This window comes from Protomyctophum parallelum, assembly GCF_964188405.1.
Source record: "Protomyctophum parallelum genome assembly, chromosome: 1".
Taxonomy (NCBI): Eukaryota; Metazoa; Chordata; class Actinopteri; order Myctophiformes; family Myctophidae; genus Protomyctophum; species Protomyctophum parallelum.
This window is the reverse complement of record NC_139697.1, coordinates 103,426,704-103,454,371: the sequence shown is the minus strand read 5'-3', so window position 1 is coordinate 103,454,371 and position 27,668 is coordinate 103,426,704. Positions and strand designations below refer to the sequence as shown.

Here is a 27,668-nt window from a genome sequence, read left to right as displayed (position 1 = left end):
AGGTGTATGAATGTGTGTGTGAATGGGTGAATGTAATGCACAATCTATGTAAAGGTGTGTGAATGGGTGAATGAAATGCACCATCTATGTAAAGGTGTATGAATGTGTGTGTGAATGGGTGAATGTAATGCACAATCTATGTAAAGGTGTGTGTGAGTGTGTGTGTGAATGGGTGAATGTAATGCACAGTCTATGTAAAGGTGTATGAATGTGTGTGTGAATGGGTGAATGTAATGCACCATCTATGTAAAGGTGTATGAATGTGTGTGTGAATGGGTGAATGTAATGCACAATCTATGTAGAGTTTAGAGTTTTATTAGGATCCCCGTTAGCTGGTGCATAGCAGCAGCTAATCGTCCTGGGGTCCACACAGAACATAAAAACATGACCTTCGACATGAATGACATTACAGGACATACATTACAGGACATACATTACAGGACATACATTACAGGACATATGTAAAGCGCCTTGGATAAAGTCACTAAATAAATGCACCATTTACCAGCGTGGGGGCGGGGCTAGCGCTCCGGTTCGGCGTGTGTGTGTGTGCGTGTGTGTGTGTGTGCACACACACACACACACACACACACACACACACACACACCCAGCTTCAAGCCGGTCAAAGGGCTGCCGGAGGTCCAAAAAAGAGGTACAAGGACCACATCAAAACCCTCCTGAAGAAGTGTGACATCAGACCACCAGCGCTGGAGTCCCTGGCTGTTGATCGCCACACCTGGAGCTCTACCTGCCACCAGGGAATCGCTCACCTTCAGGAGAAGTTCACAGAGAGGAGAGCAGAGCGGCGTGCACAGCGGCACCAGCGTGCTAGGGGTCTACCGACCTCCGCTGCTGCCTTCCCCTGCCCCTCCTGTGACAAAATATGCGGATCACGCATTGGTCTGAGCAGCCACCAGGCTATGCACAGGCGACAGACACAACAATAATCATCCCATGAACTTTATTTGGAGCAACGTCATCATCGACATCGATGGACTGCCATAAGCAAGTGTGTGTGTGTGTGTGTGTGTGTGTGTGTGTGTGTGTGTGTGTGTGTGTGTGTGTGTGTGCGTGTGCGTGTGTGTAAAATATCAATCATTAGTACAGGCCATTATACAACTGGGCTATGCGTGTCAGCTCATTGTTTTTATATTTGGCAGCCTGGGCCATGTCCACAGGCTAGTGGTCAGAGACATGTCCACAGGCTAGTGGTCAGAGACATGATGTCCACAGGCTAGTGGTCAGAGACATGATGTCCACAGGCTAGTGGTCAGAGACATGTCCACAGGCTAGTGGTCAGAGACATGACGTCCACAGGCTAGTGGTCAGAGACATGATGTCCACAGGCTAGTGGTCAGAGACATGATGTCCACAGGCTAGTGGTCAGAGGCATGATGTCCACAGGCTAGTGGTCAGAGGCATGATGTCCACAGGCTAGTGGTCAGAGACATGATGTCCACAGGCTAGTGGTCAGAGGCATGATGTCCACAGGCTAGTGGTCAGAGACATGTCCACAGGCTAGTGGTCAGAGACATGGTGTCCACAGGCTAGTGGTCAGAGGCATGATGTCCACAGGCTAGTGGTCAGAGACATGATGTCCACAGGCTAGTGGTCAGAGACATGATGTCCACAGGCTAGTGGTCAGAGACATGTCCACAGGCTAGTGGTCAGAGACATGTCCACAGGCTAGTGGTCAGAGACATGATGTCCACAGGCTAGTGGTCAGAGACATGGTGTCCACAGGCTAGTGGTCAGAGGCTTGAGGATTATAGGGCTGTCCAAGTGTAAAGCAAAGCAGCTCGCAACATACTGTTCAATCTCCTCCATTATAGGCAGTCGGTCTATTTGGAGGAGAAGGTGCTTTTTTGTACCCATGATTTACTTTGGGTGTTGGTAATAATATGACAGACTGAAGTGACCAATGTTGGCTGTGAATAAGTTCATGTGTTGCCTACTGTATATTCTGTACATTTAGGGCTTGTTTGGACTCGAGCACAGAGACATGTGATGTTTCGAGTTTGTAGTGTATCAGAAGCAACTGAAAATATCTGTGCCCTTGATAATGTATTTTATAAATGTGGACTCAAGTAAAGAAATCGAAATGTGTGTGTGTGTGTGCGCGTGTGTGTGTGTGTGTGTGTGTGTGTGTGTGTGTGTGTGTGCGTGTGTGTGTGTGTGTGTGTGTGTGTGTGTGTGTGTGTGTGCGTGCGTGCAGCGGGGCGTCAGTCAGCCGGGCGGCGCGGCGGGCGGAGCGTCCACAGAGTACTCGGCCACGGCGCTCATGGAGCATCTCCGGGAGAAGGAGGAGAGGATCCTGGCCCTGGAGGCCGACATGACCAAGTGGGAGCAGAAGTACCTGAAGGAGAGTGTCATGAGGCAGTTTGCCCTGGACGCTGCTGCCTCAGTGGCCACACAGAGGTACTACCGCTGTTATTATGACTATTACTGCTGCCTCAGTGGCCACACAGAGGTACTACCGCTGTTATTATGACTACTACTGCTGCCTCAGTGGCCACACAGAGGTACTACCGCTGTTATTATCACTATTACTGCTGCCTCAGTGGCCACACAGAGGTACTACCGCTGTTGTTATGACTACTACTGCTGAATCTGTGGCCACACAGAGGTAACTAGAACTGCACTCTGTCGAGTGCATACTTGCTTGTTGCACACTAGTAGGCCAACTAGTGCGCAAGCAGAGCGCGCAAGTACTTTCGACCGCTATATAAACTGTCAAATCTCAGTATCTCTGTGAAGGAACGTTTGAAATGTCTAATTATTAGGTGTAACTATTTGCTACTATTTGCTACACCAGCCACCGTCCCAGCCAACCCGCCACGTTTGATGCGTATGCACAGTCCCAGCAAACTGTGCCTGATACGGCAGTGGTGCCAGATTACATACATGTATACACAGGAGCATTACCTTTAATCCTCCCAACACTAAAACATATCGTCATTACGTCACCATCGAAAACCAATTACACTCTGGCATTGTGGTCCTTTAATCCACATATGTCTTACGTCATCATTGAGAGCTAGTTGTACATATTATACACACCACGTAATCTGGTCCCAGCAAATCAGGCACAACTTGCTGGGACGGTGCGTAGGCCTACGCATCAAAAGTGGCGGGTTGGCGGTGACGGTGCGTACGAGTCCCGGGCGAAACTATTACTTGCGCAAGTAATAATACTACTACTACACTTGTAGACCATAAATTACCTACTAGTGCGCAAGCAAAGCACGCGGCGGTGGCTCAGGGGTAGAGTGCCTGGATGGTAACCGTAAGGTTGCCAGTTCGAACCCGGGCTCCCCCAGAGTTACTGTCGAAGTGTCCTTGAGTAAGACACTGAACCCCTAATTGCTCCCGATGTGCTAGTTGGTGCCTTGCATGGTTTCCGCTGCCATCGGTGTATGAATGTGTGTGTGAATGGGTGAATGGAATGCACGATCTGTGTAAAGCGCCTTGGATGAAGGCGCTATATAAATGCACCATTTACCATGTACCAAGTACTGTCAAGTTCAACCGCTACGAACTTTCAAATCTCTGGCTCGCAATGGTGACGTAATAAAGATAGGTTTCAGATCACATATATACATGTATGTACATGTAAATTTTGTATATGTGTGTGTAATGTGTAAGTTGATTAGCGGTATACTGTGGTTACTTGGGTCGTTTGATGCGTATGTCCGTAGCTGCGTATGACGTGATGAAGATATGTACCAATGCCAGCGTATAACTGGCTCTCGATGGTGACGTAATAATGATTATGTCTCAGTGTCGGGTGGATTAAAGGTAATGCCCCTATGTATACAACATGTATGTAATCTGACACCAGTACCATATAATGATAATGATAATGAATTTATTAATATAGCCCGTTTCAAGACATAATAATAATAATAATAAAAAAACTTTATTTGTATAGCACCTTTCATGACATGAAATGCAGCTCAAAGTGCTTTACAGAACAATGGAGAATAAAAGAAAAGCAAGGCAAAGACATTAAAAAACAAGCAGTAATGCAATACAGTGAGGTCATGAATAACAAAAACAAAAAAGATCAATTAAAAGCAATGTTGTAGAAGTGGGTCTTGAGCTGAGCTTTAAAAATGTCTACAGAGGCTGCCTGACGAAGGTACAGTGGGAGCTTGTTCCATGCCGACGGCCCGTAGAAGCAAAAAGCTGCTTCCCCGTATTTTTTAGTTGCCATTTTTTTAGGCAAAGCGAGCAGGCCAGCAGTGGAAGACCTTAGGGGGCGGTTTGGGACATATTTAGGCAGGCAGTCATGTAGGTAGGAAGGTGCGAGACCATTGAGAGCTTTATAGACAAGTAAAATAATTTTAAAATTAAAATCAATCCTAACATAGTCACAAAGTGCTTTACATAACAGGGTAAAAAAACAACAACGACGTAGTCACAGCTACAACAAGAGATATCATTGAATGACAGCATACACATTATAATGGAATAAGGTATACAAAAGGACAAACTAATCATTACGTCATACCACGGACATACTGTACGCATCGGACAAGTAATATCTGGGCGGGGCATGCATTCACAACTTGCATCGTCCCAAATTGGCCAGTGCTGTAGAGGTACGGTAAGGTCATTTTTAAAGCTGGGACTCGATTAAAAAAATTAATCTAATTAATCAGAGGCTTTGCGATGAATTCATCTAGATTAATCGCATTTTAATCGCATATCAATATTCAACCCGAGAACAGCGAGAAACCTTTTTTTAAATGTTTTTTGGTATCCCAGTGAATCAACGAATAGTGACTACAGGATACCACTCATTTTCAACATTTTACTGTCATTAATATACCTGTTGTGGAAATAATAATAAAAAGTCACCCCATTCTGTGTTGCCTAGAACTGGAGGTCTGAAAAATAATTAGTAACAGTAACAAGTACATCTCAGTGACATCACAAAGCTGTACTTACTTCATATTGTTACTGTTTTTTGTCAGACCTCCAGTTCTAGGCAACACAAAATGGGGTGACTTTTTATTATTTCCAGTTTTCAGTACTATAGAAAAGCGCCCAGTGAGAAACGTTCCGCGGTGAAAAAAAAGGTGCGATTAATTTATCTGTAGTTAATCGCGATTCATTTTTCTGTAGTTAATTAATCTAAATTAATCGCAATTAGTCCCGGCCCTAGTAATTTTATTTACTTTCAAAACAGTTGTTACAAGGTGCTGTACAATAAAATAAAAAGAATAAACATCTCAAATAAATAACATCTCAATCAAAAATAAACCAACAATGAAATAAGAAACAGAGCAGCAAAGACAGTACCTAGAAATACATAAAAAATAGAACAGTACATAGAAATCAACAAAAGATTGAAGCAATCACTGGAGCAAACCAAAATGTTTGCGGTACAGATGCGTTTTCAGTAGCTTCTTAAAGATGCCAACAGACATCAGTTTCTCAAGCAGAGTGGTAAGTCATTCCACAGCGTAGGAGCAACAAAGCTCGAAAGCTGGATCTCCTTTGGTTCGCATCTTAGTGGCTTTAGGGGACAATGAGAAGACCTTTGTCTGAAGACCTAAGGTGTCTCATATTCACCTTGGGGTGCACCAGTTCACCAAAATGAATTGGGCCCAGCCCATGAAGACATTTATAAGTAATTAATACATTTTTAAATTGAATTCTGGAGTCGATTGGTAGCCAATGCAAGGCCGCAAGCACAGGAGTAATGTGTGACCTTCTTTGTGTATTGGTCAAAACAGTCTAGCAGAGGTCTAAATGGGTTCATTGATGGATATTTCATTTCATTTCAACCTTTATTTAGTTCTCGGAGGGGACCTTCTTCTCCTGGGACCCTCTTTTTCAGTGGTGCCGAGATTACAACACAACTATGTACAGTGGGGGGGGACGGGGGGGACGGGACGGGACGGGACAAAACATAACATAAAACAAGAGAACAACAAGAAAACAAAACATAGATAAATAGAGTAAAATAGAGGGAACATTTGCATAGTGCTCAATTAAAACAGGTACAGTTGATATTTACCAGCGTTGATGTGTCAAGATGAAAGCGATATAGAGAAGGAAGAGAGCTGTATTTTAGTGAAGTCTGTAAGGTGTTCCAAGTGTGTGGGGCAGCGCACTTGAAGGCAGACTTTCCAGATGTAGTGGAGGCATGTATGGTCTCTCAAGCATCAGATATTTTTGAGAGCGTGTATGATAAGAAATGGTTTCCCATTTTAAAAGATAATTTAAATAAGAAGGTAAGTTCCCAATTTAGAGCTTTACATATAAATAAAAACCAGTGTTGGTCTCTCCTTGTCGCAAGGGAGGGCCAACCAACCTTATTATACAGTATGCAATGATCAGTGTCATAGCTGTCGCCTGTTATAAATCTGAGGGCAGAATGATAAACTGGGTCCAAGATTTTAAGTGTGGTAGCTGATGCGTTTCTGTATATAATATTAATAATAATAATAATATCTCAAACTTATATAGCGCTTTTCTGAGTACCCAAAGACGGTTTACATGGGGGGGGAGGGGGTTTACAGAGCACAACACAAATAAAAACGACTTTAATAGAAAAAAGAAATAATCACTAGAAGCTAAAAATCATTAAAAGACAGTGAAAAGGGTTAGCTAGGGAAGGCAATTTTGAAGAGGTGGGTCTTGAGGGTGGTTGTAAAGGTCTGGAGGGTAGGGGCATCTCTGAGTGCCTTAGGGAGGGCATTCCACATGGGTTGGGGCAGCAAAGGCAAAAGCTCTATCCCCCCACGTCCGGAGTTTGGTCTTGGGGACGTGGAGGAGGTTTGCATCACCAGATCTGAGGGAGCGAGAGGGGACATGGCGTTTGAGGAGGTCACAGAGGTATGGGGGAGCCAGGTAGTTTAGTGCTTTGTACAGTAGTTTTTGAAGTGGATTCTTCGTTTGATATGATCTGGTCTCCAGGGATACGTCCATGTCGTCGGTGATCAGCCACTCCTCCAGCAGCAGCTATGACACCTCTGTGGAGGCACGCATCCAGAAGGAAGAGGAGGAGATCCTGATGGCCAACAGGAGGTGCATGGACATGGAGAGCAGGTAGCGCACGCACACACACACACACACACACACACACACACACACACACTCACACACACACAGACACAGACACACAAACACGCACGCTAGGGCCCTTTCTGAAACCAGTCCCTTGACTTGAAGTGCTCTCGGGAGGTTCCCTCGTCAGGAAGTGCCCCTCCAGCTGAATCCAGTTCCCTTGATTAGGGTGCTGGGTTTAATAAACTGTTTGGAGATACACTAGCCCTCCGTGTGAAGAAACAGGAAACAGACACCATTCGTTGCCATGGTTACCAGCATGCAATTGTGTTACCTGTTATTTTGTTTGTACAGTTATATTGCATTGCATCGTGTATGTTTGTGTGACATGTGGATTTCATTAATATCAAAAATGACATGTCATAGGCCTATACATCCATGGTGTTTATAAATCATTGTGTTAAAAGTTGCTTTGTTTGTGTGGTTTCATTTATAGTTTTTCACGGTGGGGTAAATAAAGAGTTGGAGCGTTGTCTATCCTGCATCAGATGAAGATTGTTTAGGACTAGTTTATTTATCATTTATTTGTGGTGGTACTTACATTTGTAGGTGGCGGTTTCCATGCGGACAGAGAGCAGGGCTGCACAAGGCAATGGAGTCTAGATCGGCACAGACTCGCTCTTGAGGGCTTTATAAACCACTTCCACTCAAGGCTGCTTGGTTTCGGACGACACTTAATATGGCGCAGCCTCGCGTGAACGCGCATATCGATATGTGTACGGCGAGTGGCGAGGAGCTGGTTTCAGAAAGGGGGTCGGGCTTTAAGCAGCTAGTTGCTGGTACTAGTTGACTAGTTGATAAGAAAACAATAAAATGGTGGATTCGTTTAGTTTTTTTCCCCGTTTTTGTAGGCCTCAAGATCAGCTAGAATGCTAGATTATAGTCACCTTATTGTACGCAGTTTTTAAATGTATACGAAATAGGTATAGTTAGACAACTAGTCGTCTAGTAAACTAGGCGACTAGTCAACTAGTACAAATCACTAGAAGTGAACGCCCTAACGCACACGTACGGGACGCAAGTTCAGGTTTTCTTTTAAATATAAGACCCATATTTCCCTCTCTCTGTCTGTCTGTCTGTCTGTCTGTCTGTCTGTCTGTCTGTCTGTCTGTCTGTCTGTCTCATATCTCTCTCTCTCTGTGTCTGTCTGTCTGTCTCATATCTCTCCCCCCCCTCCCTGTAGGATAAAGAACCTCCATGCTCAGATCATAGAGAAGGACGCCATGATCAAGGTGCTCCACCAGCGCAGCCGCAAGGATCCCAGCAAGGCGGACGGCCTGGGCGGCGAGCGGGGCCTGGGCGACCGCGGCCTGGGCGGCGGGGCCTCGGCCTGCCAAACTTCCGGGGGTAGTTTGGCTCCCATGAAAGTGTCCATGAAAGTGTTATGGCGCAGCCCAGTCCCGTGACCACTTCCCTTCCTTCTCAGAGCTTCCTTGGCTTTAAGCAGGAGGGAAAACAGCTTGTGCGAAACTCCCCTTTAAGCCACTAAACACGGTTGCTTTGTTCTCTGAAATGGAATTCTCCCTCAGGGCTCCTGTTGGGTCCAGAGTTCTGTGGTTTACTTAGACGACATTGTTGTTCTCCCTCCATCAGGGCTCCTGTTGGGTCCAGAGTTCATATCATTGTTGTTCTCCCTCCTCAGGGCTCCTGTTGGGTCCAGAGTTCCGCACCGACTCCCTGCGGACGGGCTACATCTCCTCGTCTCCGTCTCCCGTCCTGCCCTCCACGCCCAAGTCGGCCATGATGGCGTCCGCCCTGTCGTCCACGCCCGTCCTCACGTCCTCCGCCGGACACTCCAAGACGGGCAGCCGCGACAGCTGCACGCAGACGGACAAGAGCAGCAGCAGCGGACAGCCGCCGCAGAGCAGCACCGCTGCTGACTGCAGCAGCAAGCAGAGCAGCATGACGCTGCCCGCTCGCCTCTCCTCTCCCAGCCCCGTCTACGTACCTGACCGCCTCGCAGGTCAGTAAATAAATACTAACTGCCATAATACCCCACGAAGAAGAAGGATTGTAAATCTGTGTTCCACCGAATGGGTCTAGAGAGGAAAAGCCAGGCTCTGCATTCAGCCAGGCTTTATGATCCTGGCTCGATAAATCCACCCGTTCTCTAAGCCTCACTTGGCTTCAGTGGAACGGAATAAACCAGGCTTGAACAAGCCTGGTTTTGGTTTAAATCCTGGATTAGTTAATCCAAGATTAGTGAAACAGGCCCCAGGGCTACTTTAGACCACAGATTGGTTTGACTGAAATGTTGTGCTGTTAACTAGTGATGTTTACCTAGTTCGTGTGTGTGTGCGTGTGTGTGTGTGTGTGTGTGTGTGTGTGTGCACATGTGTGCGTGTGTGTGTGTGTGCGTGTGTTTCTAGACATCCCAGGGTTCCACAGCAGTACTCTGGAGAGGCGGGCTCCCGTTCAGTCCCACCCCCAACAGGAAGTGGACAATGACATGGTGGAGATCCTCATCTGACCTCTGTGACCTTTGAGGTCAGGTGAAGGTCATCCTGAAGACCACACACACACACACCCACACACACACACACACACACACACACACACACACACAGGTGAAGGATTGTATTTCCCGTTAACTCCTATAGACGCTAGCTGTGAGTGGCAGTTAGGAGCACCAATGACATTTCAGCCACAGATGTTTGAAGCTCCTCCCCAAAACAATGCTTCCATGTCAAAAACCTACAATCTGCATTCCTGACTGGTCGAAATCTACAATCTAGCATTCCTATTGGCCAAACATGGTCACAACATGAAAGTTTTGTAGTTTTGTTTTTCAGTTCAGTTAAAGGTATATTCAGTGATTTCACTTAATTCAAATATCACTTATTTTTTTGTTTTGTTGTGATAGTCCTCCCTACTATAGAGTGTGCCGACAATATAAGGAGTTCCTCCCTGTCCCCAGTTAACCCCTGGGAGTCAAAAAACCTTAGGTTGATTTCACTCAAAAAACCTTAGGTTTTTTGAGTGAAATCACTGAATATACCTTTAAAAAAGACGACAGAAGATTAAAGTTTTCATGACATATATATTTTTTCTTTTCTTTTCTTTTAGGTTTCATGACCTCAATATTACACCCAAACACAACAAGCTGAACTTTGAGCATTCAGTGGATGTTCTGTGGTCTGGGGGGGTTTCTCTGTGTTCTGAAGCCTTTTGAGCTGCAATGAACACATGGCAAACAGGCCTCAACAGTGACTTCATCTGCTGGCAAATCCTTACGTCATAATATAGGATTTGTGGCCAGAAAACCGCCAGACCACAGAAATTCTACTGAATGTTAAAAGTTCATGTTTTTTTGGGTGTGATTGAGCTCAGAAAACAAAACAAAAAAAAGAAAAATGACAAAAACTCAATTTTTTACGTCACGAACCCTTTAAAACAAAACCATGGCAGGCTGCATAAGGCTGAGATGTTCAGATCTTACATTTCAGTTCTATTTTAGTTCTATGTTTCACTTCTTATATTTCACTTCTTATGTTTTATCTAAAATCTAATACCCAGACCGGTAGGGAGGGAGGGAGAGAGAGAGGGGGGGAGGGAGAGAGGGAGAGAGAGAGAGAGAGAGAGGGGGTGAGAGTGGGGTCACTGGCATAGACTCCCATTGTATGAATCCATCCATCTTCAACCGCTTATCCGTAGTCGGGTCGCGGGGGCAACAGCTCCACCAGAGAGCTCCAGACTTCCCTCTCCAGAGCAACATTAGTGACTTCTTCCTTGGGGGGATCCTGAGACGTTCCAAGGCCAGTGAGTCGATGTGTTTCCTCCAACTGCCCCTTGGTCTGCCCCAGGGTCTCCTCCTAATGGGACGTGGTCCTTGGTCTGCCCCGGGGTCTCCTCCCAGTGGGACGTGGTCCTTGGTCTGCCCCGGGGTCTCCTCCCAGTGGGACGTGGTCCTTGGTCTGCCCCGGGGTCTCCTCCCAGTGGGACGTGGTCCTTGGTCTGCCCCGGGGTCTCCTCCCAGTGGGACGTGGTCCTTGGTCTGCCCCGGGGTCTCCTCCCAGTGGGACGTGGTCCTTGGTCTGCCCCGGGGTCTCCTCCCAGTGGGACGTGGTCCTTGGTCTGCCCCGGGGGTCTCCTCCCAGTGGGACGTGGTCCTTGGACGAGAGGAGTCCTAACCAGACTTATGAATGGAACGCAGAAAATTCTCTTTCTATCTCAATGCAGAAGTTCCACTGTTTGGAACTACATGAGGCAACATCCCGCTTGGTGGCGAGATCAAAACGCGACACAACTCTCTCTCTCTCTGTCTACGGGTCTGCTGTTTGACGTTCCTCACTGAAGATGAAACACTAGAGGGCGCTATAGCGGGTTCAGCTCATATGTACAGTGTTGCTAACTGGAGGCTAACTGGTTTAGCTTAGCCTCCGACCTTTGGACCAAATCTATGGACTCTACCTTCCTGTTGCATATTATTGCACTACTTATTTGTTTTTTAATGATTTTGTAGTTTTGACTGTTTGTGACTGTTATTTGCTCTTTTTATTTTTTTCTCCCTTCATTACATCAAATCATTTGACGGTAGATATTTGTATTTATGTTTTAGTCGTTGTACTTTTATTTGTTTGGATCACGGCAGTGCGTTGGGTATTCTGATCGGACATTTCATCTGATTGGCTGAGAGGAGGAGGTACATTCCCGCCCAATCAGGGGCTGACATTCCTATGGATGAGTTTAAAGTTTAGAAGTGTGTCTCTGGACCAGACCAACAATGCACAGGTATAAAAAGCTCAGACACCTCATTGGCCACTGCTGTGGTTTCATTGGAGCGACCTCATTGGCCGCTGCGGTTTCATTGGAGCCACGTGATTGGCCGCTGCAGTTCCGTTGGAGCGACGTCGGGTATGTCACACAGTAAAGCGCAAGTCAGGCGTGCGTAAGGCGCGATGCGTCGGTCCAGGCCTTTTCCTCATCTGATTGGCTGAGAGGAGGTACATGCGTCGGTCCAGGCCTTTTCCTCATCTGATTGGCTCAGAGGAGGTACATGCGTCGGTCCAGGCCTTTTCCTCATCTGATTGGCTGAGAGGAGGTACATGCGTCCGTCCAGGCCTTTTCCTCATCTGATTGGCTGAGAGGAGGTACATGCGTCGGTCCGAGCCTCCGTCATCTGAGAGGAGAAAAGCCTGGTAAGGCAGAGACGGCGTCGGCGGAAGTGTCGTTATATTTTTCGACCCAATCACAACACTTGATTGATTAGATGTTTAAAGCGTCAACCTCATTTCCTTGAGCGGTAGGCCTACTGTACTTCCGCCAAAATCCTGCAAATTCCGCCCACCCCCCCAAAAGACGAGCGTATAGGTCTTGCCTATCGAGATTGGCATGAGAAAACAAACGTTTACAAATTTTACATTGCCTCTGATTGGCCTGCCGAACGACAGAGTGATGTAGTAAGAGAGTGGCGACACTATAGCGTTGACTCCCATTATTGTAACAATGGAATGCGTAAGTGCTCATTCTATCTCAATGGGATAGTTCCGGCCATAGGAGCAATGTTTGGAACTATAGCCCATAGGCACCCGCTTTGTCTCAATGGGATAGTTCCAGCCACAGGAGCAATGTTTGGAACTATAGCCCATAGGCACCCGCTTTGTCTCAATGGGATAGTTCCAGTGATAGGAGCAATGTGCGGAACTATAGCCCATAGGCACCTGCTTTGTCTCAATGGGATAGTTCCAGCCACAGGAGCAATGTGTGGAACTATAGCCCATAGGCACCCGCTTTGTCTCAATGGGATAGTTCCAGTGATAGGAGCAATGTGCGGAACTATAGCCCATAGGCACCCGCTTTGTCTCAATGGGATAGTTTCAGCCACAGGAGCAATGTGTGGAACTATAGCCCATAGGCACCCGCTTTGTCTCAATGGGATAGTTCCAGCCACAGGAGCAATGTGTGGAACTATAGCCCCGCTTTAGCCCTGTGAGATCAAAGTGTGTCGCTACTCTACACTCTGCCGAACGCCACGCGTCCCTGTGCGTCCCAGAAGCTTTCCCCACCTCCAGATACCCGAAAGGAGGCGTCTACCTTTTCTATGTCAATGTCCACAATGCACTGCTGCCTCTATGACATCACCACCACCACCCACCACAGACAGAGAGACCCACAATGCACTGCTGCCTTTATGACATCACGACCACGGACCACGATGCACTGCTGCCTTATGATGTCACCACCACGCACGGACCACAATGCACTGCTGCGGCGTTATGACATTTTCCACGGTGGTTTCGTTTTGATGCCCGTTAGGACCCCACTGGATGGGGTTCAGAGGTCATGTAATGAAGAAGAAGAGTTTAAACATGTTACTTAATTATCCAAATAGTTACTGAACCGTCTGTCTGTCTGTCTGTCTGTCTGTCTGTCTGTCTGTTGGACCTATCGGTTGGTTTTGAACAGTGGTGGACTCAAGTACTCATTCACCAGAAGGTCCCCAAACTTAAACAGCTATGTTTCTATGTCAGCCGTTCTTCGATTTTTCAAAGATAGCAGATCTACAAGCTCGTAGCGAACTTGTAGATCTGTCGTGAACTTGTAGATCTGCTATTTTTCAATAGCTAAAGCATGACATAATGCTAACACCAAAAGGGGCTCCCACCCAAAATGGGTTTTAAAGTATACTAATGTTACAGTATGGCATACAATAAATGATTTCAAAGTACAGATACTCCAGATATTACTCCACTACACATGGAAGTATTCTAAACTAACAAACCATATAACGCTTGATCACATTTTGAAATAAAATAATCCCCCTAAAATGTCAAAAACAAATTTAAAGGAGAATTCCATGCTTAGAAGGCTTTCTTACCTTTATTTGTAGTTGTTACGTCCCCAAAGAGGTCCAGGCGTTATTTTGTGTATAAAATGCATTATTGGCTATTTCCCCTAATATAAGCCCTCAATGGGGGTTGGGTAGCGACGTAACTACTACAAATAAAGGTAAGAAAGCCTTCTAGTAGAATTCTCCTTTAATCTGTTTATGCATGATGTGTGTGGGGTTTTTTCTTTACATTTGGTCTTTTCCTAGAAATGTAGTGGAGTCCAAAGTACAATATTGGTATTTTAAATACTTGTAAAGGACAGATACTGTACTTTAAAGTACAGTACAGTACGTCGTTACTGTCCACCACTAAGTTCTGACGATGACTCGGATTGTAAACATGTTTAATAGTATTCACAAACATTAATGCATTCATAATTAATGCACATATAATGAAAATTAATAATAGTTTTTTGACATTTGTGTTTCAGACTACAACATAAAATGAGATTCACAATGAATGAATGAATGAATGTGTTTGATATTGATAACGTCTCGTGTTGGGTTGGTTGACAATCATTTAATTTGATGTACGTCCTAGTGTTTATCATTTAACTGTGACAAATTAAACTCAACAGTCTTGTGTATACAACTGGTGTATTTTTCTTTTTTACTATTTTTATCCCACGATTTTGTAACCCATCTTTTCACCCCTGTGTCAATTATCTAATGTGATCCTGGGCTCTACACACCCTCCCGCCAACCTGGGGAGAGCAACGGACTGACCTCATGCTGGCATTCCATATGTTGATCTGACCTCATCAAACCCTGTACACTCAAGTCACGCTCCATATATAGCTAGTACAGAATTCTTTCCATATAATATATGGAAATAATCAACATATTATGTTGATCTGACCCCCAATGCCAAAGCGCTCGCCCATGATTGATTGATTGAAATATTTATTAACAGTTTGCAGAATTTACAGTACATTTTAAGCACAAACTCAATACAAAGACTGTCAACTGTGAGTGGACGACCCAATTAAGCATTACACTTGTTTACAACAGGGTCCACATTGTTCAATTCATCAAAACATTTAGAGACATACAAACATTTAGAGACCTACAAATAGACATTTCTATGTAGCTAAAGAACAGAACAGGAATTCATCATATAGGAAGCAAAAAAGGGAAAAGATACATTATACAGTGAGGGGAAATGGGGGGGGGGGGGGGTGGGGGGGATTCAGATTTTACAGAGGCCAGTTTCGAATTGCAGCCATCCGTAGGTGCCCTTTGAGATCGGTTTTGAAGGAGTCAAGGGATTCACAAAGTCTTAGGTCACATTCTCACCTAATACTTCGGTAGACTCATGCGTATGGGCGGAGATTTGGGGATTCTTGCATATTACATTTTCTGCGGTTTGCCTTCACACTGTCATCCGTAGCAATTGGAAACGCAGCAGGGGGGACCTTTATCAATGTGTTCCATTCATAAACTATAGCCTACACAGTGAAATCTATGGTGATAAAATTACACTCATAACGTGCATGTGTCGTGCCGTCTGGGACCCCCCCCTCTCTCTCTCTCTATGCACGCAGCCGCCACACACTGTTCTTTTGGGCATGGAGGCACAGCGCTGCTTGAGCGCACTGATATAACTCATTTTTTGTAGCAATGTTTATGTTGTTTGTAGCAATATTTTTTGTAGCAATTTTTGTAGCCTTATGTAGACTATGGGCTATATCTTCATCTTGTGCCACCCCTTATCCCTTATCCCTAAACTTATTTTGCCATTTTTTACTATTTAAAAAAACCTTTTAAAATAGTACTTCAAATAGCTGCAAGTCATTTTAGTGGACGGGAGCAGGACGGTAAACGGAACAGGACGGATGTTAAAATATTAAATATTTTTACCGTGCCGTCCAGCAGGTTTTGTTGTTTGCCATCTACCGCTTGCCTGATTCCATGTGAATGGTGAATGCATTAGATCAGTGAAGATCACCCATTATTTTGAATTATACATACACAGCGCTCCAGGTCAAACCATGCAGTTGTTTTTCATGAAATGTGGCAATATGGCTATGTCACCCTGCTTAGAGACAAAGACCACAACCATTGGCCAAAGGGTGGCGCTATAGCACTCAATTGAAAAACAGGCATAGATCATAAACTGCCAGCGCATGAACCGCCAGTAATAATTACTAGGTAATTACTGTCTATTACATAGGTACTAATTCAGACTCCCTGAGTCCCTGATGTGTCACATTCCGGTGGTGTGGTGAGGACCCAAATGCAGGACAGCAAGCAGACAGAGTTCAAGATGCAAGATGGGTGATTTATTATAAAATAACTGGGAAAACAACACAAACACTGAACTGAACAAGGAGTGACACCAAACAATGACTGGACAAGGACTGACTGGGGAACAAGACTAATATACACAGGAGGGCTGATTAGTGATTACACATGAGAAACACCTGGGGAAGACAACATAGAACCAAAACAACTAGAACATAACATAGAATTACAAGAGCTAGACAGGCAGAGTCTGTGACTGTGACAGTACTTCCCCCTCAAGGGACGGCTCATGACGTCCCATAATGTCCATGAAGAGGAGGGGACAAGAACGGGCTTGAGGGTACAGGTAGAAGGGGGGCAGGCAGGGAAAGGGGCTGAAACCCCCCGGAGCTTTCTTCCGCTGCTGGTACGGGTAGGGCAGAGTCACAGGGTCCAAAAGGCAGGGAAAGGGGCTGAAACCCCCCGGAGCTTTCTTCCGCTGCTTGGACAGGAACAGGGCAGAGTCACAGGGTCCAAAAGGCAGGGAAAGGGGCTGAAACCCCCCGGAGCTTTCTTCCGCTGCTTGGACAGGAACAGGGCAGAGTCACAGGGTCCAAAAGGCAGGGAAAGGGGCTGAAACCCCCCGGAGCTTTCTTCCGCTGCTTGGACAGGAACAGGGCAGAGTCACAGGGTCCAAAAGGCAGGGAAAGGGGCTGAAACCCCCCGGAGCTTTCTTCCGCTGCTTGGACAGGAACAGGGCAGAGTCACAGGGTCCAAAAGGCAGGGAAAGGGGCTGAAACCCCCCGGAGCTTTCTTCCGCTGCTTGGACAGGAATAGGGCAGAGTCACAGGGTCCAAAGGGCAGGGAAAGGGACATAGAACCTGGGGCTGAAGAGGTGTTGGACAGTCAGCTCTTCCACAACAAGAACCTCTGAGGAGTGAGGTCGGAGCATCACAACCAGGACTTCAACCCCAACATCCAGTAGCTGGAGCTTTAGATGTCGACTCGATTTGACACCCCACCAGGTCTGGACAGGCTGTGGCCAAAGTGCTGTCCGCTGGGTCCAGTCTGGCCCAGTCATTCTGTCACATTCCGGTGGTGTGGTGAGGACCCAAATGCAGGACAGCAAGCAGACAGAGTTCAAGATGCAAGATGGGTGATTTATTATAAAATAACTGGGAAAACAACACAAACACTGAACTGAACAAGGAGTGACACCAAACAATGACTGGACAAGGACTGACTGGGGAACAAGACTAATATACACAGGAGGGCTGAAACACCTGGGGAAGACAACATAGAACCAAAACAACTAGAACATAACATAGAATTACAAGAGCTAGACAGGCAGAGTCTGTGACTGTGACATGATGTTGGAGTCCAGCACTGATAAAAGTGGATCTGACAAACAGTAAATGTAACATGATTCAATCTGTTATGATTAACAAGCCACATTTAAGTATGTTCGTTTACAAGAAAATGTCAAGTATTTCGATTATCATCTCTCGTTAAAAATACAAGAACGTGTGCATTTATTTATGCAATGGATTTATTCACTTAATTCTAACCAATATTTTTCAGTACCCACACACAATGGTCAAAATGCATTAAAATGTACGGGCAAATGGTTATTAGGAACAGTAAATGTAACATGATTAAATCTGTTATGATTAACAAGACACATTTACGTTTTTTGTGTACAAGGATATGTCACTTTTTTCGAGAATCATCTCTTATTAATAATACAAGAACGTGTGCATGTATTTATCAAATGGACTCATTTACTTAATTCCAACCAATGTTGTTCTGTACCCACACAAAATGGTCAGAATCCAGTAAAATATACAGAATTAAGCCTTGTAAACCTGGACACGCCCCTTCAATAACTTTTTCCCCTTCAAGAAGTGTCCTCACATCAGACGCCATTTTCACAGCACCTGCACGAACTTTCTACTGTCTTCACTTCACCATTTTTCACGTTTATTTAAGGTAAGATTGAATAATATTAGCCGCATTTGATTGAGGTTCAATTTAGCAAGTGTTTACAGTATGTTTTGTTTAGTAGCAGCTGTAAAAAACGTACTGTTTGCTGCTTTACAACACACATCAAAGCAGACGCACGTGTGACGCCAGTGACGGTTTCGCACCCTGACATTTTAATGGACGCGCTACGTGTGGAGGATTAAATGTTTAAGGCCTATTCATAGTTTAGTTGTGTGTTTTTGATGAACGTGCTACTTAGGGCAGACCTTCGATTACGGATTGGTCTCATTTATTTAAAACGATAAGCATTGAAGCAACAACTGTTGCAGCCTTCATGAAAGCAGTGACGCACAAATAATTAGGCTTAATAAAACAAGTCAACTGCCTGACGCAGGCATTACCTCTAAAAAATATATATATAGCCTATAATCAAAGCTTCTCTTCCGATTGAAACTCAGATGTGAAAACACCAAAAAAAGCACCAGTCCTGGATCTCCAGGCGCGCTAATTTGCGCCGCGGTCTACGCCGCTCTCAGACCCTTCCGACGAGGCTCTTTCTTGGGGTAGAAAAGTGTGGATGACCGCGGCTCAAATTAGCGCGCCTGGAGCCCAGGAGGTCAGGGGCCTTTTCCCCTGTCCCATGCGTGATTCGCCGCGGATTTTTCGCCGCGGATTTTTCGCCCCACTTGCCCATCCCATATGTGTTCTTTGTTCTCCTTGCATATTCTAAAATGCAACCACACTTTAGATTTATTTTGTGGCGGCATGAGTGCAGGCTGCTGTGTGTGTGTGTGTGTGTGTGTGTGTGTGTGTGTGTTGACTTCCTTGTTGTTACCACCACGAGTGAGGGGGAGAGGGGAGGAGGCGTTGCGGTGCTGCGAGGCGCGAGCATGGCTCGCGGACCAAATGGGGCCGTCTCGCGGACCAAAAGCGTCCGCATTTTTTTTAATGACTATTCGATTTCTTTCAGCTGTGCTCAATTAAATGTACTGTTAAAGCGACGCATGCCCCCACCTCCCTCTCTCTCTCTCTCTCTGCTATCGAGTGTTTGATTGATTGAAATATTTATTAACAGTTTGCAGAATGACAGTACATTTCAAGCACAAACTCAATACAAAGACTGTTAACTGTGAGCAGGCCCTGTGCCAGGATGAAATGACTGAGGGGGCAATTGAGATTTTTGAGGGGGCACAAAAAACGTTTTTTTTCTTATTTTTTTAATGTCAATAATAAAATATAAAACTCCACGGGGGGTGTTTGCCCCCTTAAATCAACCTCTTTGCCCCCTTAGATCAAAAGTGGATTTTTTTAGTTGCAGACAAAACAATGGTACATTTCCAGGCATTCAATTAAATGAATGGCGGTGGGAGGGGATTCAGATTTTACAGGGGCCAGTTTCGAATTGCAGCCTTCCGTAGATGCCGTAGAGGACTATACTACACATTTTGTAGGTGTGTGTGTGAAGCACACCTGCCCCAAATATAATGTCATTGCTTATTGGCTACATTTATGTACCTGCTTGTGATTCATGCATTTAAAGATGTCTTTTTATCAGATGTCTGATAAGTTGTTTAACTATGTTTTTACTGTGTCAGTCTTCTCGACCGACCGGCACCCCACCCCACCCCACCCAGCCAGCTGACGTCAACTGCAGCCTGGACTGGAGGCGTTCACACAGTCACACAGGTATTCTTTTGAGCTCTGGTCCTATTGGCTGTTTGTTTTGTCTGACTATATGCTTGGATAAGTATTTCTTCTCATTGGAGGCAAAATCACAGTTTAACCAATTTAACCCTAGACATTGGCTATTTCAATACAAGGTTGTAGATCAGCTATTTTACAAACATATTTATAGTAGGCATATAGTCAATCGCACACATTCTAGTTTAAACTTCTAGTTCGAGCATGCACAATGTACTGTAGTCATGAGGTTTCACTAACTGTTTTTACTGTGATTTCAGGCTCCTCAACCGACCGACCCACGCCCCCCCACCCAGCCAGCCAGCTGACGTCCACTGGAGGCGTTCACACACAGTCACACAGGTATTATTTTGAGCTCTGGTCCTAGATTGGCTGTTTGTTTTGTCTGACTTCTATGCTTGGATAAGTATTTCTTCTCATTGGAGGCAAAATCACAGTTTAACCAATTTAACCCTAGACATTGGCTATTTCAATACAAGGTTGTAGATCAGCTATTTTACAAACATATTTATAGTAGGCATATAGTCAATCGCACACATTCTAGTTTAAACTTCTAGTTCGAGCATGCACAATGTACTGTAGTCATGAGGTTTCACTAACTGTTTTACTGTGATTTCAGGCTTTTCAACCCACCCACCCCACCCAGCCAGCTAGCTGACGTCCACTGCAGCCTGGAGTGGTCACCTGCACCCAAGCCACAGAAGCAAGTCGCACCTGTCGCACAGGTAAAGACCTTCACATAACACGCAATGTTCTCATTTTCTTTTCAGCTTCATTCAACTCCAAAAATAGCCCATCTACAAGCTCATTTGTTTTGCTTGACTCCCAATATGTTTGAAGTATTCCTTCTCATTGGAATTTATGGAAAGTAGACTTGCAATAGTGTAGTGGTTAGTTTGATGCACTTCTGCATTCTGATGTCTGTACTGTTCATTTCATGTGTTTGTAGGACCACAGCATTGAGTCCTGTAGAGAAGCTGTCATCAGAGGCCTCATTGTCTTCCTTGGGGAAAAGACGGAGGAGTTGATCGAGGATTACAAGGTAAAGAAAATCTACCTCTGTTCTAAACTTCTTGCTAAAAGACCTAGCCTAAATGAGCCATCTACAATATAGGGTATGCGTGTGACATCATCATACCCGGAAGTTATGCGGGAATGCCGCATGGGATGACACATACATCCAAACAGAAAAGTCCTATTTGATTGCATTAAATTACTTTAAATAACTTTAAATTCACTTCATCACTCACTTTGCCACTTGATTTGCCACTCAATCTGCCATTCACTTTATGCATGTGCATACCCTCTATAGAGCCTATCTGATGGCTACGTGGGATCAATGGCTGGTCAGTTGGCTGGTCAGTTAAGTAATATCATGGTCGGCAGGCTATAGCTAGGGGTAGGCAACCTTAGGCACAGGTGCAAACATTGGCACAGGGGAGGGTGATCACTGGCACACTGGCATAAGGGTGAGAGAGAGAAAGTTTTTCTTTTAAAATTAAATATTCCAAAAAAGTGTAGTCAGTTAAATTAAGTCCATTCACATCTACAAATTACATGATAATTTACATCCTGCACATAATTGTACATTCATTCAAACTTCTAACTCATGACTGGGGAGGGATTAGGTGGGTTATTGCTCTGAGTTTAATGATCATTACATCTTGAAAATATTCCTAAGCCTGTTATATGTATCCTATATGGACAGTCATAATTATATATGGCACACTGACTATCACACAAATGAAAACATGGCACTTCATGTAAAAAGGGTTGCAGACCCCTAAGCGGCTATACCATACTAGTAGTTTTGGCACATGTTCTAAAATGTCCTGGTAGATTGTGAGGTTTTCACTTAAGTGATGATTTTCTGCTGGTGTTGGTCCACTGTGTTTTATCAAGTCCAGAGTCGATACAGCCATCTACCATGAGATGTGTTGTTGACAAACTTTATGGATTTGCTTTTCTTTTCTTTTTTTAAAGATATTTTTTTGCGGCTTACGCCTTTTATTGATTTTTTTAAGGGACAGATAGTAGGCTGACAGGAAACGGGAGAGAGATGGGGGATGACATGCGGTAAAGGCCGTGTCGGGTTCGGGAGTCGAACCCGCGGCACACCGCGACTGGATCACCAGTCCGGTGCCCAGACCGTTACGCTACGGCCTGGGCCTGGATTTGCTTTTCTATAGCGAGAAAAAAAACTACTAGTAACTGGTATACTCACCATAGTATTAATGTTGGAGGAAGGTGTGAGACTGGACACAACAATACAAATGAGATTACAGCTGCTGTCAAAGCAAAACTGGGCTTCTATTAGCCCAGACCACACTTGCTACAAACTGCAGAGATAGAGCAAAGACACATGTATGCACCTTTTTGTTTTAGCATATTCTCACTGTCTTTTTCCCCCCCCAGCTATGTGGTGACGATGATGCTGCAGCTGTCCAAGAGGCCATCTCTTCTAGTGTCCTGAGCATCTTCGAGTACAGCAGAGGTGGTGGTCTCGACAGAACGGCCAGGGGATCCGCAAGTAATTCCTACGGGGCATTAGTCCTAGGTTGTCGTTTGTCTGACCAATGACCAGTCTGAACTAAGTACTGCACCCTAGGGGTCTGCAACCCTTTTTACATGAAGTGCCATGTTTTCATTTGTGTGATAGTCAGTGTGCCATATATAATTATGACTGTCCATATAGGATACATATAACAGGCTTAGGAATACTTTCAGGATGTAATGATCATTAAACTCAGAGCAATAACCCACCTAATCCCTCCCCAGTCATGAGTTAGAAGTTTGAATGAATGTACAATTATGTGCAGGATGTAAATTATCATGTCATTTGTAGATGTGAATGGACTTAATTTAACTGACTACACTTTTTTGGAATATTTAATTTTAAAATAAAAACTTTCTCTCTCTCACCCTTATGCCAGTGTGCCAGTGATCACCCTCCCCTGTGCCAATGTTGACCTTTAGAACATACTTTAAAATATCATGTCATGAGGGCTATCATCCACAAAAACATTAGGCCAATGACTTTCAGAACATAATTTTAATTGATTTAGGAGTAGCCCTAAGGGTTGGCTTAGTACTTTAAACTTGAAACCATATACTTTGGGAGACATTTTGGTGCTTGCGTGATAGACACACGTTCGTGCCAATGTGTTACTCTATATTTGAACAAATACAATTATGTTTCTTTTGTGTTGTTATGCACTGATAATTTTAAGAAAAGCCAAACACTGTGGGTTCCCACTGCCTACAGAGCCATAGAGAACCACAGTACACTGTGGGTCCAATGGGGCCCATAGTGAACCACAGTACACTGTGGGTCCAATGGTTCCACTGCCCACAGAGCCATAGAGAACCACAGTACACTGTGGGTCCAATGGTTCCACTGCCCACAGAGCCATAGAGAACCACAGTACACTGTGGGTCCAATGGTTCCACTGCCCACAGAGCCATAGAGAACCACAGTACACTATGGGTCCAATGGTTCCACTGCCCACAGAGCCATAGAGAACCACAGTACACTATGGGTCCAATGGTTCCACTGCCCACAGAGCCATAGAGAACCACAGTACACTGTGGGTCCAATGGTTCCACTGCCCACAGAGAACCACAGTACACTATGGGTCCAATGGTTCCACTGCCCACAGAGCCATAGAGAACCACAGTACACTATGGGTCCAATGGTTCCACTGCCCACAGAGCCATAGAGAACCACAGTACACTGTGGGTCCAATGGTTCCACTGCCCACAGAGCCATAGAGAACCACAGTACACTGTGGGTCCAATGGTTCCACTGCCCACAGAGCCATAGAGAACCACAGTACACTATGGGTCCCACTGCCCACGAAGCTATCATATTGTGGCTGTATTTACTTTGTTTTTATGCACTGATATAATTTTGTTTAAAAAGAAAAGCTGTACATGCATGAAGGTTATGTTTCAGTTTGAGGAATAAAACAATAAAAAAAAATGTATACCTGATGCCATTTGACTCTTGCTAGTGGTGTTCATATAGGACAAGACAAACATTTATGTTTATGAGTATTTTCAGCAGAAGTTGTGTAGAAAAGAACATGATGGTCATAGGACATTTGTTTGATTACAAACTGAAAATACCCATTGATCTTTTTTTTTATAAATGGGGTGGCATTTCTTCTACAAAGAAATTCCACCCCAGTTTATTAAAACAAATCAATGAATTTAATTGAGTCAAAAAGTTACTTTTATTATACAAGACTAGTTCTTGTATAAGATACTTAATCCATTCAATTCAATAGTACATACATTTTCCAGTAAAATCTACAAGACATGTCCAGTAAAGTTTACTGGATCTACAAAATATGTCCAGTAAAATCTACAAGATATGTCCAGTAAAATCTACAAGATGTCCAGTAAAATGTACTGGATCTACAAGATATGTTCAGTAAAATCTACAAGATATGTCCAGTAAAATTTACTGGACATATATTGTAGATCCAGTAAACTTTACTGGACATATCTTGTAGATATTACTGGACATATCTTGTAGATTTTACTGGACATATCTTGTAGATTTTACTGGAATTTGTAGACTATTGAACTGAATCGATTACGTATTTTATACAAGAACTAGTCTTGTATAATAAAAGTAACTTTTTGACTCAATTAAATTCATTGATTTTTTTAGGTAAAAGGTGTGCCATATTTTTATCAGTGAGTCATCAGTGGTGGACAAAGTAGCCTACGCATACTCAAGTATTCAAAATGAAAAATTGCAAAGTACCTTTTCCTATTAATATCAATGAATCACGGATTTAAAATGTCAAATATGCAAAAAGCTGATCTACAAGCTCAAAGCGTGTCACACCGCAATACGAGGTTGTAGATATTTTAAGATTCGAAGGCAGTTTAATCTATCTATCTATCTATCTATCTATCTATCTATCTATCTGTGACAGTTACACACCTCCACCACCAGAGGGCGAAAGGCATTAAGGTAACAGTGCTTGGATTATTTTGGTGCGCATGCGTGGGAACATTTGACCCGGAAGCGCTTGTTTGCACAACGTAACGGCTGCGTCTAGTTTTCCATTACCAATACCGATGGCCGCTGTTGAAGAAGTCAGACATGTCGTCGTGTCTCTCGGGAATTGTTGATGTTTGTGCCTTTATTACACATTCTATATTACAGTAGGAACAGAAAGCTTGGAGGAAATGTCTCCTAAAGGAGGTGAAAAGCGTCAAATGGAGTCTGTACGGCTGAAGATAAATGAACAGCTAGCGGCGGTGGGAGAGGAGATATTGTTTGTTGTGGACAAACAGCAGCGTGGCGCTGCTGATGTTTGTAGTGTGGAGCTAAGCGTCAGAGTGTTTGTGTTGGAGCGCCTCAGCGCCGTGGGAGAGTTCATGGTCAACCTCTTCCAGAGAGAGATGGAGACACTACACACTTTGCTGGAGACACAAAACAAACTGCTGGACATTGATTTTGATATGGACATGGATCTACACACTGCAGGTTAGTAGACTCTGAACAACACCAGCTTAGCTTAAGTAGCATTAAGCTATTTATTATGTTACACAAAAGTCTACTTGAATAATCAAACTGAAAAGGTCAAATTAATAGCTCCAAAATAAATAAGAAATAAATTAGTATGCTATAGTAAGGTATGAAATAAGATCAAAAACTGTATGCCTTCCCAGCCTCATCAAACATTTTCCATTGTTCTCAAAAGGCATGTCAAGAGACCTTAAACAGGCTACCCCACTTCCTCCCCCACTGAGCCTTTCAAAATAAAATATAAGTTACAATTCACTGTTCCAGAATCACTGCAGAGGAGGTTTTACTTTGAAGGGGATACATTATAAAGGAAGTGCAAAGGTGCTCACTAAATTGACATGACATAGGCCTACTTAAGTTTCTAATTAGAGGTGGGGGTAGGGGTGTTCGATATGGCGATAATTATCGTCGGGACGATGCAACGTCTCCACGATATGGATTTTTAGAGTTATCGTTTCCATCACGATAAATGTGCTGCACACTCTATATATGCAGTTCTATGCCGTAATTTTTACTTCTGCAGTACGACGGTTTCGTTCACAAAAAATAAAAGATCTACAAGCTAACCACACGTTGCTACGGCACCCCAATGGACGGCGTGGTTTGCTTATAACTCTGTTGAGTTCTCAGCACTCCCAAAGTCCCCGCCCCCTTTCTTCTAGGCAGAGGGGGAAACAGCATTGCGCTGAGCTGTAGCCTCATGTAGAAAACAGCTCATGTCGAGGAAGGGCGACGTGTTATAGTTCCCAAAAAGAACTCCACGTCTGTCACACAGACAGAGCCTGTGTGTTAAGACCAACGTCCGTCCGTGTGTCCGTCCGTGTGTGTGTGTGTGTGTGTGTCCGTCCGTCCGTGTGTCCGTGAGCAGCTAATCTCGGCCACCGTTAACCCGGTCGATGCCAAATTGTGCACACACACTCCCTGGATGCCAACGATGAACCTCTGCCCCAAACTTTCCAGAACGGCCTTTTATAGCGCCACCAGGAGGCCGCTTTGTGCAAAACAAGTTTTTGCACAGTACACCTACAGATTTTGTCCAAACATCACGCAAATTGGTACACAGTCTCTCTAGAGCCATTCAACGAAACCGGTCTTTCAGATTTCTCAGACTCCATCCTGATTGGTTAAGATTGGCTTCCAAAGTTCACAGGAGTGCTCAGTTTCAAACAAAATGCTGCAAATCATGAACACATCGCGTGATTTCCCTGAAATTGTGCACCCACGTTCCCACTAGGCCCAGGACGAAATGCCACATGAACAATTTCAACTCAGACTCAAGGTGGCGCTATAACTGGCCCAAAAGTGTTTTTACCTCTAACTGCACGGATCTGTGGATAACTTTGTATGCCAACTCCCTAGAGGCCAAGGAAAAACCTTTGCCTGGAATTTTTCACATCTGCTCTTTATAGCGCCACCAGGAGGCCGACATATGTAAAACACATTTTCTATTATTACTCCTTCAGATTTTATCCACATTTCACGCAAATCGGTATACACTATCTCCATAGTCATGTGATCAACACGGAGCGGCACCATTTCCCATCTTCCATCCTGATTGGCTAAGATTGGCTTCCAAAGCTCACACGATTCGTCCATTTCGAAAAAAGGCCACAAATCACAAACACAGTGTGCAATTTCCGTTAAATTATACACGCACATTTTCACTAGGCCGAGGACGACATGCCACAATTCTTTCCTCAAAATCAGCCTCACGGTGGCGCTATAACAGGCCAATTCCTGTTTTTAGCTATAACTGCATCGATCTGTTTACAACTTATGTATGCACACATGGAAAAACATTGTAACAGCCTGTTATAGCGCCACCATGAGGCCACAACCTGACCTGCCCTGGTGGAGACCTGTGCCGATTGGCACTTTGTCTAGTTCATTTCTGTAGCAATGCGGACATAACGTGGTAAATGTTCATAAGCACAAAAGTGTACAAAATGCTTTTTACACTTGACTTATCTCCAGATTCCTCAGTCCTGCACCCCCACAATGCCAATCAGAACAAATACAGACGAGGCAGAACAGAAACATAGGGATATACATGTTCGCCTTTAAATTAAAAAAAATGTAATCATCCTTTTAAGCTAAAATAATGATGACCGGGACGCGGGGACTTAACATCATTGTTTTAATTGATGGCCTTCATGCCCTGGCACTTGGCCTTGTGCCCTCAAAAAGGTGACCACACTAAAGGCCAAATGGGACCTATTTACATCACTGATACAGCGTCACACAAAAGCACCAAAAGTAGAAGATCCACAAGCTTGAGATGTGTGAGTGAAGTGACATGATTTG

At 44.4% G+C, this 27,668-nt stretch overlaps 1 protein-coding gene across 1 annotated transcript in view; it reads left to right on the top strand.

The window, feature by feature from the left end:
* LOC310856300 (angiomotin-like) overlaps nt 1–27,668 on the top strand; it is a gene marked incomplete at its 5' end in the record, with an annotated part of 52,738 nt that overhangs the window by 2,611 nt on the left and 22,459 nt on the right. The window contains one exon of the mRNA XM_083761635.1: nt 2,216–2,418. Within this exon, the coding sequence (XP_083617761.1) occupies nt 2,216–2,418 (203 nt within the window). The remainder of the gene's footprint in view (nt 1–2,215; nt 2,419–27,668) is intronic.